The 22,574-nt window shown below is 40.3% G+C and overlaps 1 protein-coding gene across 2 annotated transcripts in view; it reads right to left on the bottom strand.

Moving 5' to 3' along the window:
* Positions 1-22,574, bottom strand: part of baiap2l1 (BAR/IMD domain containing adaptor protein 2 like 1) — a 99,642-nt gene that overhangs the window by 59,503 nt on the left and 17,565 nt on the right. For both annotated transcript variants that reach the window (XM_033040555.1, XM_033040556.1), the window contains exon 3: positions 2,558-2,644. In XM_033040555.1, the coding sequence (XP_032896446.1) occupies positions 2,558-2,644 (87 nt within the window). The remainder of the gene's footprint in view (positions 1-2,557; positions 2,645-22,574) is intronic.

Genomic DNA, 22,574 nt, shown 5'->3' with positions numbered 1-22,574 from the left:
AAAACGATGTGTAATAAAAATGCCTGAAGTCTTCAAAGCAACAGTGTGTGCAGCTTTCTTCATGGTCAGCAAGGTCAACTGCTTCCATGCCATTGACTTTAATAAAGGTTTTTAGGTATCAGCTTAGGGAAGTCCATAGGGATACATAACTCAAGATGAGTGAACAGCCAATCATGTTGAAGAATTTTCATATGGTAAACCGGGAAACAACAAATATAAGCTTATTAACCAATATTGTAACCATTTTACACAATAGAAAATAATGATTGAAACATGCAAGATGAATAAATTGAATGATAGACTTAAAATTGTAACAAATATTTTGAAATGTGGGAGGAGTAATAACCTACATTGAAGATTTGTTTCTGTTAGGCACCCATAGGGTACTGAACAATATTTATGGTTTAAGACAATAAGACAAATTCACTTAGAGTCATAGAGTGGAAACAGGCCCTTCGGCTCAACTCATCCACACCCGGCCAACAATGTCCCAGCTACACTAGTCCCACTTGCCTGCGCTTGGTCCATATTGCAACATTTTTGAAATATTCACAGAAATACTCGTTCATAAATACTTCATTTTTCATACTTGCCTTGGAGGCTGGAAAACAGTCATTCTTGGGAAATAGGCATTACAGTTGGTTGCTCTAGGATTTTGATTTGGCATCATGTTTAGCACATACATCATGGGCAGAAGGGCCTATTGCTATGCTGTACTGTTCTATGATAGTTAACCATGCACATACATAGCCTTTACTTGCAGTTTGTTTTAACGACAGTGATACAGATACTGTTGCCATTGTTGAAAATGTAAAATCAAGATTCAATCCCAAGTGTTCGGGTCAAAATTATGGAGCCCTCAAATGAAAGGAAAGAGCTTTAATACGTATATAAAATGGATTTATAGTAGTTTATATATTATAACATTGTTATGACATATTTCGTTATTCTTTGTAATTTATGCTGTAAATACCTCCCTCCCAGTATAACAATTAAATTAACTATGTGCATGGTGTTAACACTTTATTTTTAAGATGTAGTCAGCAAACTGAGATGAATGGAAAGGAAATGTGCTTTTCCCTGTGGATTTTTACATTCATTTCCAGATCTGTCTAATGGCAGACCTGGAAAGAGCTGAACAAGAATATTCCATTCATGGCAGTGAATGAACAAGCCTTTGTCTAGTTTTGCTACCATACTGCCAGATTTTACACGGTAAGGGAAGATGAGAAGGGAAGTGTGCAGAAATAATACAAGAAACAATAAGGGACTGTGAAAACAATTTATATACTTTTCATAACCTCAGGAGGTATCAAAGCAATTTATGGCCAATGAAGTATGTATGATGTGTAATCACTCTCATGAAGAGGGAATGATAAAACAAGAGAGTATGCAGAGAGGGACAAACTGTTAATTTTACAGTTGGATTACATTTGAGAAGAACTGGCCATTTCCGATACAACCAGAGAAAAACTGCCTGTCTGAAATTGCTGAGTTCTGTATTGAGTCACAAAGAAAGCAATGTGCATAGGTGGAAAATGAGGATCTGCTTCAAGCTTTTGTTGTTTTTGTTGGGTCTAGATGAAACAGTATGGGAAGTAACAGATTAGCAGGTCCGAGAGAGTTTGAGATATGGATAATTAATTTAGTTTAAAGATACAACATGGAAATAGTCCACGCAGACCATTGATCACCTGTTCACACTAGTTCTGTTATCCCACTTTTGCATACACTCCTTACACATTAGGGGCAATTTACAGAGGCCAATTAACCTGCAAACCCTGAAGTAATCTGAAGAATAGTCCTGACCTGAAACATCACATATTCATGTCGTCCAGAAATGCTGCCTGACCTGCTGAGTTGCACCAGCGCTTTTTGTCCTTCTTTTAAGCCCACAAACCCATATGTCTTTGGGATATGAGAGGAAACTGGAACACCTGGAAGAAACTCACAGAGTCACAGGGAGAACGTGCAAACTCCACACTGACATCACCCAAGGTCAGGGTCGAACTAGGGTTTTTGGCTCTGTGAGGTAGCAGCTTTATCAGCTGCGCCACTGTGTCACCCTAAAGTGACAGGTAACTGGAAGAGCAGGATCACCATTGCAGGATGAATATAGGTGTTCTGCAAAGCATCAAAATATGCAGTGCAGAGAATATTCCTTTTCTCCCATACGCCCTAACCTGCCCTCTGCAACTTGTTTTTTTTCCACTTTGTTGGCACAGCTGATAGAACCGCTGTCCCTCAGTGCCAGAAGATCAGGTTCATTCTTGATCTCAGATTTCTCGCTGCATGGAGTTTGCATGTACTTCCTGTGATGGAATGGGCTTCCTATGGATGTTCTGTTCGATTCCCATATCCCAAAAACCTGAGCGTTCATACATCAATTGCACTGTAACTTTGCACCTTGGCGAGTGGTAAAATCTTGGGGTGGATGGGTGAAGAACGATTGGGAAGTTGTTGAGCGTGAGGAGAATAAAATAATGATATTAACAATAGTAGTACGATTATAAATACAGTTGAGATACAAAAAGGATCAGGTAGTTTGTGCTCTTACCCAGTTCTCTGGACACTGGCGATTGTGAACTCATCTCTCCTAACTTCGAAATGGCATCAAAATATATCTTGCCTGCTCCCACCATAGCTGTTAAAAATCAATAGAAAAAATTATTTTGACATATGGCCTTTTATTTATTTTGGCACGTTTCACAGACTGTACAAGATACCAACAAGAGCAAACCTGGTATCTCACGAATGTTGTATTGCAAGGAATTTCTGAGAATCATTACAACTATTATAGTTACATAACAAGTATGTAAAACTACACTTGAATTCCAATATACCAAATGAAGTGCATGTGGCTGGGTGGATCAAAATTAAGACCAGAATTTACATAGCACCCATCACACCCAAAGCTGTCACAAATACTGTAGTCAAAGAGAGCAACATTAGCAAACAGGACTACGGAAACAATAGAAGTTGGTTTAAACTGCTTTCATTTTAATAATAGAGGTTTAATAGGTAAGGCGAATGAACTCAGGGTGTGGTTTGGCCCTGGGCACTGGGATATTATATCCATAACAGAAACCTAGCTGAGAGAAGGCCAGGTCTGACAGCTCAATGTTCCAGGATACATAGATGTGATGGAGATGCAAGGGGAGGGGGTGGTTGGCTTTTCGGTCAGGGAGGATTAGAGGGGATATTCTTGGGGGATCATCTACTGAGGCAGGATGGGTATACTTAAAAACGGGAAGGGAATTATCTCTTTTAGGGGATTGTATTTGCAGCTTCCCAATAGTCAGCATCAATTAGATGAGCAGATATATAGGGAGATTGTAGATTGACGTAAAACTAATAGGGTGGTATTAGCATGAGATTTCAACATCCGTAATATTGACCCCCCCCCCCTAGTGTAAATGGCTTGTATTGGGATAGAATTTGTTAAGTGACCAAAATAATCTTTCTTGACCAATATATAAATGGCCCTACAAGCGAGGGAACATTGTACCTCCTTTTGGGAAACAAAATAGAACAAGTGATTGAAGTGTCAGTGGAGGAGCACATTGGGACCAGTGATCATAATTCAAGTAGTTATGGAGAAGGATAGGACTGACCCACAAGGTTCTAAATTGGGGCACAGCTAATTTGAGAGGCATTAGGGGGAAACTTGCAGAGGTCGTTTGGGAGAGTGTGCTTGTAATGTAGGAGATGCAGCAACCAATTTACAACCATGTGGTCCCAAAATAACAACTTACTATTATCCAAATAATCTATTTTAATCATATTGACCAAGGGAAATATACAATGTGCATTATACATTGTATAACACAATGGAAAACTCCCCTCATCTTCAATATCCTCATCAAGCTGAGAGTAGGTAAGGGGTCATTTGACCATCTCATCTAAAAGCAGCATTTTGGGCAATGTAATAATAATAATAATGGATGGGATTTATATAGCGCCTTTCTAATACTCAAGGCGCTTTACATCGCATTATTCATTCACTCCTCAGTCACACTCGGTGGTGGTGAGCTACTTCTGTAGCCACAGCTGCCCTGGGGCAGACTGACGGAAGCGTGGCTGCCAATCTGCGCCTACGGCCCCTCCGACCACCACCAATCACTCACACACATTCACACACATTCACACACAGGCAAAGGTGGGTGAAGTGTCTTGCCCAAGGACACAACGACAGTATGCACTCCAAGCGGGATTCGAACCGGCTACCTTCCGGTTGCCAGCCGAACACTTAGCCCATTGTGCCATCTGTCGTGTCGTGTCATGTAACGCACAATAATACAACGGGGTAACGTTTTGAGCTCAGGAACTTTCTTAGTCGTCCAAGTCAAAAAGATAGTGGTGCTGACAAAGCCACAGCTGACACCTATATATTTTATTTTCAAGCTTGCAAACACTGCAAACCCATTACAGTAACTGAAAGTATATATGCAGCTAATCCTTCTTAAAAGATAAAGAATTGAATTTTTTGGATGGAGTGACTCCAGTTACTTTACAGTATTATATGAAATAAATCTTGGGTAGAAATTAGTCTCAAGTCCATTGCATGCTAAGTGAAATATTCCTTCCTTTGAGGTTTCTCTTCCTATTCAAGTATTTTATCAATTTAAGATTTGGCTTTTCAAGGGCTATTGAGGAGAGTAAACACAAGACAAAGTTTAATTGTTTTTTTGAAGTCACAAGACACTGCAGATGCTGGAAACTGGAGTAAAAAATAAACTGCTGAGGAACTCAGTAGGTCAGGCAGCATCTATGGAGGCAATGTTTTGTGTTGAGACCCTGTATTAGGATCGAGATTGGAGCGGGCAGAATTTAAATTATATTGGGCCTCATGTTTTACTGTTAGTGCTGATGCAACCAACCTGATACTTAGACCTCAACCAAAATGCTGTAGATACAGTATCAGGGCTCTCACTTAACTTTTTTCCCCTGTTGCCAGCCGGGCAGCTTTGGCAGCTTTTTAGGTTGCCAAATAACAGTTTAGGTGGTCAATTTAAGACGGCTTGCATGACGCGTGTGATAATGTGCTCGAACGAAGTGCGTAGTTACCAGTCGGAATTATACTCAATGAAGCATTCACATATTATTTCGGCTTCAAATAATGTCACAAACTAAACATATTCACCAATCAAGACATGATATATACCACAATGACAAGCAGCAAAGTTACAATACAGTATCTCAACTCTTTTTACACATTGCAATTAATGCAATTTCTATTATTTCTTTCTACTTCCCAACAAAAATGTGGTTGGATTATTCAGCATATGATCAACCTGTGTCAATAAATCCTGGACGATGGTAACATATATGCTAAACCATGCACACTACAGATTGATGCAAGCATGTTTTCCGTGAAGGACCGAAAATTATCATGACATGGCCATAGCATGGGTCGTTATTGCTATTGGTACAGAAACACTCTCGCTTCCCACATAATTTATCCACAACAAAATATACAGGTTGCAAAGAAATTTCTAAAGGCATTTTATGATAATAGCTGTTAAAACCGACTATACCCATCTGACAAGTTAAACATTACACTAACTGACAAGAGATGGCCAAAGGACATAACTGCATCAAATGTTCTTTTGGTAATATGTTTAAAGGTGTCAAAATGCCACATTACAGGAATTTCAGATTAAATGTATGTGTTATGAACATCAATGAAGATACCCTGTTTGTATGCACCAGATTTAAAAAAAATTATTGATAAACGCTGTTTCAATCATTCCCACTTCACAATTAACGTTAAAATTTCAACCGAAATATCTGCTGACCAAATTTGTGCTGTATATGACCGACAGTAGAAGTTAAACCTGGATAAATCCAACGTATAGTTGTGAATGTTGCTCATTAAATAACAGTACCGATACTCCATATTAAGAGCATTGATTTGCCGTTAAAATGAATTCTGTAATAACATGTCAACGGTAGCTGTGACAATCGAACACTGCGGTTTTAATGTTTCACATGTTCACAATTTAATTAACGCATCTTTATGGATTAAAACAAATAATAACATTGGCATTTAAAACACATTTGATTGCATTCCGTTATCAAACAGTCAATTTTTGCTCTGAAGACATTTCCAGCACAGTAGGGTCGGGGAGGGGGGCTGTGAATCAATGTGGGATGGATAAATGACGGGGGGGGGGGGGGGGGGGGGGTTAGAAGGCAAGGTGCGGGATGGATGGATTGAGGCAGGGGAATTAGTGCGTGTTGGTTGGAATATGTAAAATTGTGAGGGGAGAGCGCGGGGGATGTCAGTGGGGTTGAATGGGGTGGATCAGTACGGGATTGACGGGGGGGGGGCATCAGTACAGGATGAATGGGATGGGGAATCAGTAAAAGATGAATGAGGGAATCAGTACAGGATGGGTCGGGGGGGACCAATACAGGATGAATGAGGGGATCAGTACAGGATGAATGAGGGGATCAGTACAGGATGAATGGGGGGGCGGCAGTGCAGGATGGATGGGAAAGGGGGTGAGTACAGGATGAATTGGGGGACCAGTGTAGGTTGGATGGGGGCGGGGGGGGGAGGGGGGGTGGCAGGAGAATCAATGCTAGGTGGATAGGGAGATCAGTGCAGGATGAATAGATGGGGGCGGGAGGGGGGGGGGGGTAGATGGGGAGGGGAGCACAGGGGATGTCAGTGAGGACTGAATAGAAGCGGGAATGGGGATCAGTGGAGAGGAGGGGTTCCAGGATAAGGAGGCGTACAAGAGAGAGAGAGGGGGAGGGGAGGGGGGTGGGGGAAGAGGTGGGGAGGAAGGAAGGTCAGCGCTCATCGGACATGGACGGTATAATCGCCCTGCTGCCTTGGCCGGCTCTGTCCAGCGCCAAGTGCCGCCGCCAAAGGGGGAGGCAGTTGGGATCTCCTCGCCAGCGCCTCCCCCAACAGAAGGTGTGGGGCCGAGCGGTGCAGCTGCTTCAGACGGCGGAAGGAGGCCTCCCCCTTCCTTCCTCCTTCCCGTCCTCGGCGTGCGGGAGGGTTTGTTTTGAAAGCGGTTATCGCTGTTAGCGGATTGGCAAGCAGCGGCCGCTATCAGGGCGGGCGGGGTGCTGGAGGAGGAGGAGCCGCCGCTATCGCTGCCGCTGGCAAAGATCCAATAGGATCTTTGGCCACTGCTGTGCGGGGCCCGTCATTCGCTCCGACCCTCCGTCACCCCACACCCCGTATCTTTGCTCCGCACTACGTCGTCGCCGCCGACAGGAAACGTCACGTTCCTTTTCTCCAGAGACGCTGCCTGACCCGCTGAGTTACTCCAGTTTTTCGTGTCCATCTTCGGTATAAACCAGCATCTGCAGTGCCAAACCGGGCAAAATGTCTCGGCATTTAGGTTGCCCGCCGGCACTTTGGGTGGTCATTGGCATCCGGGCAACCGCTAATTTCGAGCCGTGAGTATCCACAGATGACCTGCCGAGTTCTTCCAGTCTTTAATTGCTTCCTTGACTGTCGACAGCTTAGTGCTAAAATAAAAATTTCAAACCATGGTATATAAATAAAGTCTTTATTTAAGTATATGAAATGGACCAATTGCCATCTTTTCAAATCGCAAGTTTACAAAGAAATACACCCATTATTCAGCTGGGACTAAAACCATAGAATAAAATGATAAAAATCAGGATAAATTCCTCTGATCAAGGCAAGTTTCAAATTATTCGCATTCTATTAAGTTCACTTAGCAAACTAATCTTGACATAATGAAAAGAATGGAAATATTCTTTTTTTGAGGGCTGGGTCTCCTTTTGGGCCAACTAGGAATAGAACTATTTTTCTACAGAGCACTTACTAAACGTAAAGCATAATTTCATAATTGCATTTTGTAAACCCCAACTTGCAGATTTAATTGACTTATTCCTCATGGAATAAGAACAAAAGCTATGTAAAAAGTTTAAATTAGATTTTCTTTAAAAATCCTACAGAATGTCAGCTGCTCTTTTTAAAAAAACAGTAATAACTGGAGGATTTCTAATTTTGTCTTTTAAAAAAAAGGCAATAAGTGTAAAAACTTGGTTAGAAAGTCTTTCATTTTTTTTCATTAGGTCTCTATTGCAGCTCAACTATAATTGGAAAGGGACCTTTCAACAATTAAGATGAACTCCCGAGAATAATTACAATTAATTTATTTCCCTTAAATGACAACAACCAGACCAAAAATAGCTTGCATCTCTTTTAATCAGGGATAGATATCTTTTAAATATCCTGCCCAATTAACCAGTAGCAAGTACTTTTTTTGAAACAAGGGCATAGCTAAAGGCTGGATAAAAACCAATTTCCATTGTGTGCAACATGGCATATCATAGATTTAATGGTGGACTTCACCAGGAGAAAGTATTGTTCCTTAAACATGTCTGCAAGGAATTTGAATTAGCCCAGTCATTCTAATTACACCAGCATTAATTTCATGACTCTATATTAGGATCAGACTTCATCCAACTTCTTTGCCCATTTAATAGTTTCAGATCTTCGAGGTACATTGATGTTTTGCGATATGCATCTTCAATTTACAAAATTATGTTGTCCTATAAAGATTAGTGAGCACAAGAATTCAATGCATCAGATTTCCTATACTACATTCCACACAGCCTTTTCAGTTTACAAAATTTTATTGCAGGAAATGTTTTTGTAAGAATGCGGCCTCTTATAAATTGAGTAATGATTGTACCCTTACTGAGAATAAAGGACTGGTCTAATAAAGCAGGTGACCTATCCCTATAATTTCCTAGATATAATTACCAGTTTTTATGCAAAATTATCCCATGGTTATTTCCTCACTAAACTGATAGAAGGCAAATTGAGAGTTAAGGCATGATTGAACACTAAAGTTAACTCTATTTGGAACTCAACACTAGTTCCAAAATCAAGCTATATTTATGATGGTATTTTAAAATTAATACAGAGCAAAATCACTGCAGTGGCAGTTACAACTGCACCTTTCCAATATAATACCAAAATAAAAATTTTGGTCAACAGAACTGCATTATGAAAATGTTTCTATCGCATTTACTCTGTGGCTAAATAAAATTTCCATAATTCTGTCAAATTCCATGACCTAGGTAAATCTCTAGATTAAATGGAATTGCAGGAATAAACTTAAATTAAACCAGATTTATTAAATGTAAAGGCAGCTGCACATTAGCTGATTCATCTTCTAAATGTAGACTCTTAAAGACACATATTATTTAATCCTTGCTCAAAATCTGAGTCAGCCTCAAAATACTGTCCCCATTTTCAGTTTCCTTAAAGTTTGACTTTGGACTGAAAAGAAGGCTTTGAAATGAATTCCCAGTTTGTAGAATTATAGGTCATCATGATAGAATAAAGAAAATAGGACACTAATTTTAGTAAAGCACTGAGAGATTCAATAGAGATTTAAACAATAATGGCTATCGCTGAAAATCTGAAATAAAAACAGAAAATGCCAGTACACGCAGTAGGTCAGGCAGTACTTGTGAAAAAGACAGTTGTTATTTCAGGTTGAAGACCTTTCATCATGAAGCTAGAAAACAAATTATTTGATGTTGTAGTGGGTGGAGATCAGTTGAATCATTTAAGTATTTGCATAAAGAGTCATATAGCACGGAAACAATCCCTTCAATTCGCACTGACCCAACACCCATCTGCACGATGTGATGTCTCCAGAAGGATTCAGACCCAAAACATTACGTATTCTTTTTCTCCAGAGATGCTGCCTGACCTGTTGAGTTATTCCAGCATTTTGTGTCCATCTTTGGTATAAATCCAGCATTTGTGGTTCTTCTACACCCATCTACACTAATTTCATTTTCTCTTTTGTATGTCCATCAACTTCCCACTATCGCAAAACAAAATTCTAGTTCTTCTGTCACAAACTACACAAGGAAATACACACTCTATGGCTATTTAACCTACTAACCAGCATAGCTTTGGCACATGGGAGGTAGCGGGAGCACTCAGAAAACCCATGCAATTGCAAGAACATGCAACATGCAACAGAAATTATGTTGGTCATTGAACCCGTGAGGCAGCAACGCTAACTAGCGCCATTATGAAAACTAATGATGGGACAAAGGAAATAACCATGATAGGGTAAGGTCTGCAATGCCATGGTGAACTCACTGTCATGGAGCTAGCTAGTTAAGAGGCCAGATTGGCAGCGAAAACAAAGCAAGGTATAAAAGCTCCGAACAAGAGATTGAGTGAAAGATAGAAAAAAATTATATAACACTTCATAACTACAGGATGCAATAAAGAATTTTATAGCCAAAAAAAGTATTTATGAATGTACTTGCTTCATGAATGCATAAAGCGACAAGTGAAAGTGTGAAGCAAAAACTGAAAAAGCTAGTGAGGGATGTGAGAGATAACCATGCATAAATAACAGGATAAAAAATAGTAGCAAATCCAATGACATTTTTCGGTCTGTATGTGTGCAGGGAACAGTTTGTTTATGAAATGGTTTGTTTCAACTACTCAGCCAAACGAGATTCAAAAGTCATGATTTTTTTAAGATTGTACAAAGCCCTTTAAGTGAACAAAGAAATATCCTGCTGGTGGAATTTAACAAGTCAAGCAGCATCTGTGGAGGCAGAGATAGTTGATGTTTCCAGTCGACAACCTGCATTAAGATAGAGTGTAGAGGGAAGATAACCAGCATAAAGAGGTGGGGGGAGTGGTATGGCAGGGGCTGGCAGGTGATAGGTGGAACCAGATTAGGAGGGGTGGGGGGAAATAGAGAGGAAGCAGACAGAGGGAGATAGAGAAGTAGAAGCAAGAGGCTGCAGATTCAGAATCACTAACATCCACCATTTCCTGACTCCACCCCTTCCCCACCTGGCTCCATCTGCCCATCATCTTCACCATCACCTGCTAGCCCCTGCCTCACACCTCCCTCATTTCTTTCTACTGTCACCCTTTCCTCCACCTTCAGTCCTGATGCAGAGACTTGACTCGCATGATTGACTATCCTGTTGCCTCTGCAGATGCTGCCTGACCCGCTCTACCAGTTTACCAGATTGTAACATCTGCAGTCTTGTGTTGACATTTAAAGCTGTAATGTAATCCAAGAAGGCATTTATTTTCCAAGTGAATAGCAGAATTGCCCACTTTACTGCATTCCTCCAACTGATAGATCCATTGCAAGCTGAGGACAAGATAATTTGCTTCATGCCTAGCTTTTGAATTATGTGGAAGGAGATCCACACATGGTCCCTGATCTGATTAATATTTTCATAATTGTGTTTTACTTTTAGATTGAGCATGCCCAGTATTTCCATCTACTAGTTAAGTTACAGTAAAACTGACAATTCAACATGCTTGGGACTTTGGTGGTCTGATTTCTGTACTATTGCATGTTATTTCTATTAATACACCAACACTCGAAATCCACTTTTATGCAGTATTACAGTAAACTTTCCAATGGTCAATGAATGTGGTAACAGGGGCCCTAGCGAATTTCACGGGTGCAGGAAACAACACTTGCTGATTGAGATGCAAAACCTCAGGATTTCCAAAGTCAGAAAGTGGATTAGAGTTTTACTATACATTTGAGCTCCTGTACCAGGTTTGATTTCTAAGGATTGGACAGAAATGTCAGATTTCTCGTAGTTCCCACTATATCCTGTACAGTGCAGTCTTGCTTTTATGAAATGAGTTCACATTTTATAAAAGTAAAAACAGGAAAATACCCCCATTGCTTTAAATAGTAAAATAATGCATTCTAAACTAATTTTTTTAATGCATTTCATAGAATAAGCATATTCTAACGATAAAACAAAACAATCCAGAAGGATAGAGATAGGATGGATCTTGATGGATAAACTCATTCCATTTGTACCCTTTTGATTTTCTACATCAGCTATTCAGAAACAACTACCTCACATTTAATTCATGACTGCATAAATTGAATGTATACATTTTGTTATACTACAGGTGTATTAACAAAGATCCACCAAAGTCTTGATAATGTTATCACAGCAGCTGTAAATATTATAGTGGACATTAGACAGGTGATGCAAATGACCAGGAAAAAGGTAGACAATAGGTGCAGGAGTAGGCCTTCGAGCCTGATAAAATTCAGCCCTTCGAGCCAGCACTGTGATCATGGCTGATTATCCACGATCAGTATGATTTGCATGTGCATGGAAATGGCAGGACAGAATATGCAGGAGTGGCAGAGATAAACAACTATATTCTTATCTGGTTGATATGTGGCAATTAATCTTACACGAGACAAATACCAGTTGTAATTTGCAAAATATCTTTACAATGATGAGTTACTGTAGATTCAGATACTATTAGCTTCATTGAGCCTCTCTCAATGTATTAAATGTTATTTTCTGGTTCTGAGGGATGATGCAAAGCATAATGGCGCTGAGACTAGAATTCAGATTAAGTCGGGCAAACATTACATACAAAAATCATTAAAATATTGTGCAAGGTTCAATTAAGTTACATTACTTGGATTTCAATAATTTTGATATTTCACTTTAAACTTGTACATATACACTTTTTAACTTTCATATTTAAAACAACGAACAAAAATTAACGCGTGCAAAATGCAACCCAGACATAGTACCTCCTAAAAAAAGTAAATATTACCATTTTTGGCATGATAAATTATCTCAGTGGAGTCATACAATGCATATTGGCAAACCTACAATACTGTTGGACACACTTTAAGTTAATTTTTTTACTTCGGCTACAAAATTAAAAGCAATGTATTAACATAAGGTTTAAGAGTAAATATCACATGGTAGTTCAGAACATTTCTCTCTTTATCAGATCTACATGCAAACTTAATTTACATGTAAACAAAAAACTTGCATAAACATTGTCTGCAACAAGGCAAGTATTTTATGTAATCATACCAACAGGATACAGAGACTGAAGTTGGACAGCATGTGATACCATTGTTATTTAACACTTGGGTACAATACTATAATTCACAAGGGACAGACGTTCACAAGTTACTAGGCTGCATATAAAAAAAGACATTGCATATAATAATTTTGCTGGACAATAAAATAAACAATGAGAAATCTATGCACAAATTGGTTAGTGAAATTGAACAAAAGAATATTCACGTTAATCAAGTCGAGAGTGTTTAATTGTCATATGTACCAAAAACGGAACAATGGAATTCTTACTTGCAGCGGCATAACAGGTCTGTAAACACAGTATTCATAAATAACATAATAAACAAAAAGTTCAATTAATTAAAAAAAACCCAATATTAGTGCAAAACAAAAGCCCAAAGTCCCTCATGCAACCAAAACAGTTCATAGTTTAGTTGGTGTGTGTGGTGTTCAAGAGCCTGATGGTTATTGGGATGAAGCTGTTCCTGAAGCTGAAGGTCGCTGTTTTCAGACACCTGCACCTTCTTCTCAATGGCAGGAGTGAAATTAGAGCATGGCCAGAGTGGTGTGGATCCTTGGATGATGCTGCTGCCTTTGGGCAAGCACCTTCTACAAATCCCTTTGATGGTGGTGAGGTCAGTACTTGTGATGGGCTGAGCAGTTCACCACTTTTTGTAATCTCCTTCGTTCCCAGGCATTCGAGTTGCCCAATCAGGCCATGATGCAACCAGTCAATATGCTCTCTACCGTACACCTATAGACATTCAAAAGAGTATTCATCGACATACAAAATCTCCTCAATCTTTTAAGGAAGTAGATGCATTGGTGTGCTCTTTATAATTGCATCTACGTGCTGGGCCCGGGACAGATCTCCAGAGATATGCACACCCAGGAACTTGAAGTTGTTGACTCTTTCCACCACCAACTCGTTGAAGAATCCTTGGCTTCCTTTTCTAAAGTCAATCAGACGATCGATCTCCCTCCTCATCTCTGACTATTCATTGCACATAATGTAATTCCTCTAACAACAGCATTGTCATCAGCGAATCTAAAGATAGAGTTTGAATTATGTCCAGCTATACAGTCATGGGTATAGAGTACAGGGGACGGAACACACAGCCTTGAGATGCCCGTGTTGATGCTTATTGAAGAGGAAGTGTTGTTGCCAATTTGTACCGATTTTGGTCTACTTTTGAGGAAGTCAAGGTTTAGCAACAGGTTTGCAGGAGATGAAGGCATTGAACACCAAGTAGTAGTCGATGAACAACAGCCTTACGCATGTGTTTTTATTGTCCAAGTGGTCCAGTGCAGAGTGGAGAGCCAGCGAGATCACATCCCTTGTTGATTCTATTGTGGTGATAGGCAAATTGTAGTGGGTTCATGTTCCTGCTAAAGTGTTTGCTAAGCGCCATAACCAACCTCACAAAGCACTTTCACTTGTGTCAGAAGACAGCAGATAAACTAATTGAAATATGGTAAATAATGAAGGGCCTGGATGTACTAAATTGAAAGGATCCAGTTCCTGTAGCAGAGATTAGAAATTAGGTGTATGGGTTGAAAGTAACTGTAGTGGAAGTAGGGAGAAAAGGAATGGCATTTATCTTAGAAAGTTATGTGGTTGAAAATTCCATGTAATAGTGGTAAAGATAGAAACCATCATCATAATTAAAACAGTACTTGGATGTATACTTAAAGAGTCATGGCCTACAGGACTGGATGGTGAGATCAGGTTGAATCATTTTCTTTATTAACATTTTAACAATCTTGTGATCTTGCAACAGCATAACATTATATGATAGTATTATTCCTACATAATTATCCCAGTTATACATGTTATCCTAAGTTATGTTATTTTTCAAAGTCAACATTTAATTCTTTATTCTTGTTCATTATTCTTTAGGTTATGGGTTCGCAGAGAGCTTAGTCAATACACCTATTAATTTTGTGGAAGGAACTGCTGATGTTGGTTATACAGCGAAAAGACACACAAAGATAGATAAAATGCTGTAGTGACTCAGTTGGACAGGCAGCATCTCTGGAGAGAAGGAATGGGTGACGTTTCGAGTCGAGACGCTTCTTCAGATTTATTAATTTGTACTATATGTCAGGATTCATGTTAAAATTTCATTTCATAAAAACATTAAAGCTTTGCTTTAATATTACATACAAGCCATTTTCAATCTGATGAAAGACAGCCCCAAATTTATTGAGGCTCTCAAACAACTTCCATATCCTCTTTTCTGGACCTAATTTTCTTGTTGGAAAGCAATTTTCCCTCAGTTTATCTTAATTTCAAAAATACTCCAAAAAAAAGCCAATGGAAAATATGAGCATTTAAAAAATAGCATATATTTTTGTAGCAATAAAAGTACGTCATGAGTGAAAGGACACAAGATTAAAAGATTCATCATTTGAAAGCAACATTAAGATCAACAATTGAGCAATATTCTAAAATATGCATGACTAAATTATAAATCTTTCAAATGTTTGCATTGTTGGACACTATCTGCAATTATCCATTTTAATTTTAATGAACGGTACAATTAAAACCATTAAACATTGTTTTATCCTTAAGTCTGCGTTGATCTTGAAACGCAGTCAGGAATGGCATAAATATTTAGGGCACGTGGCAATACATAGAATACCAAATACAAAAAAAAACCTGATTCAAGAGACTAGTAAAGACAAATTTATGTAGTAACTTCCATAATCTCAGGACATCTCAAAGTCAGAATTGTGCAGCATAGAGAAAGTCCCTTCAGCCTGTCACGTCTATGTTGATCATCATGCCCAACTGTACCATCACACTTGCCTGCATTAATTGCATATCCCGTTCAATTTCCCGTCCAGATTCTGCTTAAATGTTACTTTCCTGCTTTCAACACTTCCTCTGATAGCTCATTCCAGACACTTCTCTGAAAAATGTACCCCTCAGATTTAAATCTTTTAAATCACGTCCCACTCACCTTAAACCTATGCCCTCTAGCTTTAGCATTGGAAGCAGACCTAGCCCATCCAATCTCCCTGATAACTCAAGCTCCCCTCCTACCAAATCCATACAACAATCTTGTGAATATTTTCTGCACCTCTGTACGTCCTTCCTGTAGTGAGGTGACTAGAACTTCACACAATAGTCCAATTGTAACCTAACCAGCATTTTGTCCAACTACATCATGGCGTCCCAACTCTTAAATTCAATGCCTCAGCTAATAACAGCAAGTATGCCATACATCTTCCTCACTACTTTGCAACCTGCATTCCCATTTACAGGGAACTATGTCCTGTACCCCCAAATGTGTCTATTTAAAAACACTCCCCAGACCATGATATTCACTGTGCACTGTGTTAGCTAAACAAAATGCATAATTTTGGACTTGTCTGAATTAAATTCTACCTGCCATTCCGTTGCCCACTGTCTCATCCAGTTGATAACCTAAGATAACCCTTTTCATTGTCTACCACATGACCAGTTCAAGAAAGATGGGAATATAAAGACATGACAGATAAGTGGGTGGCTGAGAGATTGATGATCCTAATAAAAAAGACAAGGAAAATAAATCAACTAGTTTGTTATTAAATTATCTCATGATAAGCAATCAGAAAAAGGGATAAACTACAACAAAGTGCAAGATACAATTTTCTGGCGAAAAATGACAAGACTAATTGAAAAGTAACAATTAAGTAACACTAAACATGCTTCCTATTAAGAATAAATAGATGTGGATGCTGCGGCGAATGTAGGTTTCAACAACAACAAAGCAAGGCTGCAGTAGAATTGTACCTTTCCAACTTGAGAGAAGCAGCAGAAAGTTTAGTGGTGCAATAACAGTGTTAAGTAGTGGAATATGTGTCAACCCTTTTCACCTGAAATAAGGTGGCAAGCCATCAAGACATTTCTAAACTATAACAAAGATTTAAAAGTTAGATAGCAGGAAGCCAATTAACTGTAGTGCGAGACTTTGTATCTCATGACTAATTTCAACCCTCAAGTTTGCTAGTTTTAAACAAACGAGTGAAAATATAGCCAAATAATTTTCATGTGGAGAAACCCAAGTAATCCTTCAAACCAAAGAAAAGGTTAGCAGGAAAAGACAAAGTGCTGGAGTAGCTCAGCAGATCAGGCAGCATCTCCTGAGAACATAAATAGGTGACATTTTGGGTCAGGTCTGAAGAAGGATCCCAACTCTAATCTTCACCTATCTAAGTTATTCAGCGATGCTGCTTGACTGCTGAGTTAATCCGGCACGTTGTGTCTTATTTTTCTAAACCCAACATCTGCAGTTCTTTATTTCTAAAAAAAAGCAGGGTTGTTAGACTCAACAGGAAGCTAGGGAGTTTAATACAAGCTGGAGATTGAGCACACAAGTTATTAATATAAATAACAAGCATTTATAATCAGACCTTTAACACGAGACATCAAAAACAGTGAACTACAAAAGGTTATCTGGTCAAAAACGAGACAAAATGTCTATTTATGATGCATTATAAAAGGACTGAGAGATATTGACAAGGTGGGTTTTGATGGAGGTTTTTTTGAGAGGGGAGGAGAAAAAGAAGAGTTGCAGAATTTCACACCTTAGGTCAAAATAAAAAGTTGGGACATGGTGGAACAACTAAATTAGGGATGATTGAGAGGCCAGAATATATGGGGCACAGAAATCCTGTAGTATGGTGCTGAAGATTGAAAATACATGAAGCTTTAAAACAAGATGAAGATTTTAAAATTGAGGCTGTTTAAATAGGAGCCAGAAAGTGCAGGGGTGATTGATGAATAAGATCCAGAGCAAATGAAATAGAGCAGCAGGGTTCAGAAGAACATAGGATGAATATAAGTCTGGAAGCTCATCTTGGAGGTCAAACATAATAGCAAGGTTGTGAATGGTGAGGCTCAATCTCAGCTGTCATGGAATGCAAAAACTGATTGGGAATCAGATTTTGCACACAAAGGAGGAAGTTGGAGGATTCAAATACATTTTTGCTGCATAGCAAGTTGGAGCAAATATCTGCTCCCCTTTTACTCAAGGATAGACGAGTAAAGGGCCTGTCCCACTTGGCAGTCATTTGCGCGTCACGACGCACGCATGGCGTGCATTACGCGCGCATGGCACGTGGTGAGGCGTAGGCAGTGACGCGTGGTCGCGCGCGGCACCCCAGGATTTTGGGATTCACAAAATCTTCGCACGCCACCTGCGAGACGCGCAAATGACGCCCAAGTGGGACACGCCCATAAAGTGATATTAGTTAAAATGTTTGTAAAGATAGTGGTAAGACTGAGCTGAGTGTCACCAGCATATGCATGAAAATGATTTTTAAGGAAGACATAGTAAGTAGATGAAAAGCAGAGAAGGTTGAAGAATAAATCTGGGGAACTCCAAATGGAAAATATTTTGGGTGATTCTTTTGACCATAATTCGATAGACAAAAATAAAATCAAAAGAAGCTAGTTTCACACAGCCAGAAACACATTGGAGGAGGATAACGGAGTCAAGTAGCTGAGAAGGGATAGTTCACCTTGGTCATATTTGCCACCATCAACCACCATTAACTTGAAACTCAATTAGGGCAACCACACGTATACTGTAGCTCCAAGAGCAAGCTAGTCCAAAGGCTTTATATTATCTATAAGCCAGGTGTATGTTGCTCTCCACTTGTTCCAATAATGTAGTTCAAATAATGTTTAGGAAACTCATCATCCAGTTCAAAAGAGCCCATAAGAAAAGTATTCCATCCACCACTCTAAACCATTACTTCCACCACCAGTACAATATAGGTTTAGTGCATACTGTCTGCAAAATGTATTGCAGTTATTTTTTTTGTTGTTGTTTAGTTTAGAGACACAGCGTGGAAACAGGCCCTTCGATCCACCGGGTTTGCGCCGACCAGCGATCCCCGCACATTAACACCATCCTACAACCACTAGGGATAATTTTTACATTTACCAAGCCAATTAACCTACAAACCTGTACCTCTTTGTAGTGTGTGTGGAAACTGAAGATCTCGGAGAAAACCCACATGGTCACGGGGAGAACGTACAAACTCTGTACAGACCGCACCCGTAGTCGGGATCAAACCCGGGTCTCCAGCGCTGCATTCGCTGTAAGGCAGCAACTCTACTGCTACACCACCATAACAGCCCTAATGCATTCACAGTTATTTACATTGCAGTTATTTACTCCAAAAGTACCTCCCATATTCACTACCTCTACCACCAACAGCAAGGACTGTAGGGTTGCTTTCAAGTCACAAACTATCTTGATTTGGAATGGTATTAATGTTTTTTTTATCATCACTGTATTGGAACACCCTTCCTACGAAGAGCAATTCAAGGCAATCACTCATCACCTTCTCAAGAGTAAATGGGAATTGAGAAAAGTACTGGATTTGCACATGATGCCCACATAGAAACATAGAAAATAGGTGCAGGAGTAGGCCATTCGGCCCTTCGAGCCTGCACTGCCATTCAATATGATCATGGCTGATCATCCAACTCAGTATCCTGTACCTGCCTTCTCTCCATACCCCCTGATCCCTTTAGCCACAAGGGCCACATCTAATTCCCTCTTAAATATAGCCAATGAACTGGCCTCAACTACCTTCTGTGGCAGAGAATTCCAGAGATTCACCACTCTCTGTGTGAAAAATGTTTTTCTCATCTCGGTCCTAAAAGATTTCCCCTTTATCCTTAAACTGTGACCCCTTGTTCTGGACTTCCCCAACATCGGGAACAATCTTCCTGCATCTAGCCTGTCCAACCCCTTAAGAATTTTGAAAGTTTCTATAAGATCCCCCCTCAGTCTTCTAAATTCTAGCGAGTACAAACCGAGTCTATCCAGTCTTTCTTCATATGAAAGTCCTGACATTCCAGGAATCAGTCTGGTGAACCTTCTCTGAATGTCTTTCCTCAGATTAGGAGAGCAAAACTGTACGCAATACTCCAGGTGTGGTCTCACCAAGACCCTGTACAACTGCAGTAGAACCTCCCTGCTCCTATACACATGTAATAAATGAAACAAAATACTGATCAGAGAATTCTAAATATCGAGTATGAGAGCCATTTTTAATACAATGGTAAGCTAGAAATTCAAGTGACAATATTCAAATACAATCACACAAACAACTTGCTTGGCTTAGACAAGTAAGAACACAGTTCACAGTTTTGAAAGTAAAATGCATTAGAAGATGTGGCGGTATGTTGCAAAGTCACTGATCATGGGTTTATTATTTTGAGAGGAATGAGGATCGCAGGTTTGAAGTCAGTCATGCATGGGATTGGGAAAGTATGCAAGGTGATGGATCTTTTAACAATTTTAACCAAAATGGGCACGGGCGACCACAGAATATTATTGGGAAAGCAGTGATGGGGTTGGAGGAAAAATAAATTCAGAACAAGACATGCAATGATAGAATTTAGAGAAATGTTGTGAATTCTCTATTGGGACAAAGGAACATCAAAGTTTAACCCGGTGGGATCAGAGGAAGCATCAGACAGCTGAAGGGACCATCTTAGGACCGCTGGCTCAAACAACAATGTTTGGTTCAAAGAGAATGCCAAAAAACTAAAAATTACATTTCGGCATGAGTATTAAAATATCTGCAAATTAAAACAGAAGCAATTCAATTATTGTCCACAGATTGTCCCTGCAAAGACATTGATGTGTGCAAACATATACATTTTACCTGTAAACACACAAAAAAAATTACCGCAGCAGTCAAACTAGCAACTCATCCGGTTAATTCAAAGTTCAGTCTAAAGTTCTTCAAAAAATATGCCCTAAATTTCTGAACGAGCCAATAGTGTTCCTAACTGCACCATCATCCAAAACAAAGCAACAATGTTATTTTCACTGGATGCTTCATCTTAGCTTCTGTGCCTTTCTATAGCTCTTGCTTCGCATATCATTTCTCCAATACATTTGAATTGAATTGAATAAATTTTACTAGCCAAGTATCTATACATACAAGGAATATGCCTTGGTGCTTTGCTCGCAAGTAACAACACAATATACAGTAAACAATTAAGAATAAAACATTACAATTTAAACGTGAAGAATGAAATAAAATACCAGAGCAAAAGGAGGCTACAGACTTTTGGTTGTTAAGTAGAGCTACTGCTCATGGAAAAAAGCTGTTTTTATGTCTGGCTGTGGCGGCTTTGACAGTCCGGAGTCACCTTGAAGAGGGAAGTGCTTCAAAGAGTTTGTGGCCAGGGTGAGAGGGGTCAGAGATGATCTTACCCACTCGCTTCCTGGCCCTTGCCGTGTGCAGTTCGTCAATGGGGAGAAGGTTGCAGCCAACAACCTTCTCGGTTGATCGAACGATGCGCTGCAGCCTCGGGATGTCATGCTTAGTGGTGTAGCCAAACCAGACCACGATGGAAAAGATGAGGACAGACTGTGATGGCAGTATAAAACTGGACCATCATTGCCTGTGGCAAATTGTGTTATCTCAGCTGTCGCAGGAAGTACATCCTCTGTTGGGCCTTTTTGACTGTGGAGTCAATGGTGGCCTCCCATTTAGGGTCCCTGGAGATGATGGTTCAAAGAAACTTAAATTACTCCACAGATGTGACTGTGGTTTTGTTGATGGTGAGTGGGGGGAGGGAGTGCTCTCCTACAATATCTTAAAGACGTCTGGACTGACATCTTCAACCTGTCACTTGCCCAAGCAGTTGTCCCCACGTGCCTTAAAACCACCTCCATCGTGCCAGTGCCAAAACACTCCACTGCGGCAAGCCTCAACGACTTCCGCCCAGTTGCACTTACCCCCATCATCACCAAGTGATTCGAGAGGCTGGTCCTGGCACACCTCAAAAGCTGCCTACCCCCCACATTGGATCCCTATCAGTTTGCCTACCGCAAGAACAGGAGTACGGAGGATGCCATCTCAACGGCACTTTACTCCGCCCTCTCCCACCTCGACAACAGAGACACTTACGTAAGAATGCTGTTCATCGATTACAGCTCAGCATTCAACACCATTATACCATCAAAACTGATCACCAAACTCGGTAACCTGGGCATCGACCCCTCCCTCTGCAACTGGATACTGGACTTTCTTACCAACAGACCCCAGTCTGTTAGGTTAGACAAGCACACCTCTTCAACCCTCACCCTGAACACCGGCATTCCACAGGGCTATGTGCTGAGCCCCCTCCTCTACTCCCTCTTCACCTATGACTGCACACCTGTACATGGTACTAACACCATCATCAAGTATGCAGATGATACAACGGTGATTGGCCTCATCAGCAACAACGATGAGTCGGCCTACAGGGAGGAGGTCCAGCACTTAGCAGCATGGTGCGCTGACAACAACCTGGTCCTTAACTCCAAGAAGACCAAGGAGCTCATTGTAGACTTCAGGAAGTCCAGGGGCGGCACGCACACCCCCATTCACATTAACGGGACGGAGGTGGAACCTGTTTCTAGCTTCAGGTTCCTGGGAGTCAACATCTCCGATGACCTCTCTTGGACCCACAATACCTCAACTCTGATCAAGAAGGCTCACCAGCGTCTCTTCTTCCTGAGGAGACTGAAGAAGGTCCATCTGTCTCCTCAGATCCCGGTGAACATCTACCGCTGCACCATCGAGAGCATCCTTACCAACTGCATCACAGTATGGTATGGCAACTGCTCTGTCTCCGACCGGAAGGCATTGCAGAGGGTGGTGAAAATTGCCCAACGCATCACCGGTTCCTCGCTCCCCTCCAT

The sequence above is a fragment of the Amblyraja radiata genome, chromosome 22 (assembly GCF_010909765.2).
Source record: "Amblyraja radiata isolate CabotCenter1 chromosome 22, sAmbRad1.1.pri, whole genome shotgun sequence".
NCBI lineage: Eukaryota > Metazoa > Chordata > Chondrichthyes > Rajiformes > Rajidae > Amblyraja > Amblyraja radiata.
Note: the sequence above shows the minus strand (reverse complement) of the source record. Positions and strands in the feature narration are given on the sequence as shown.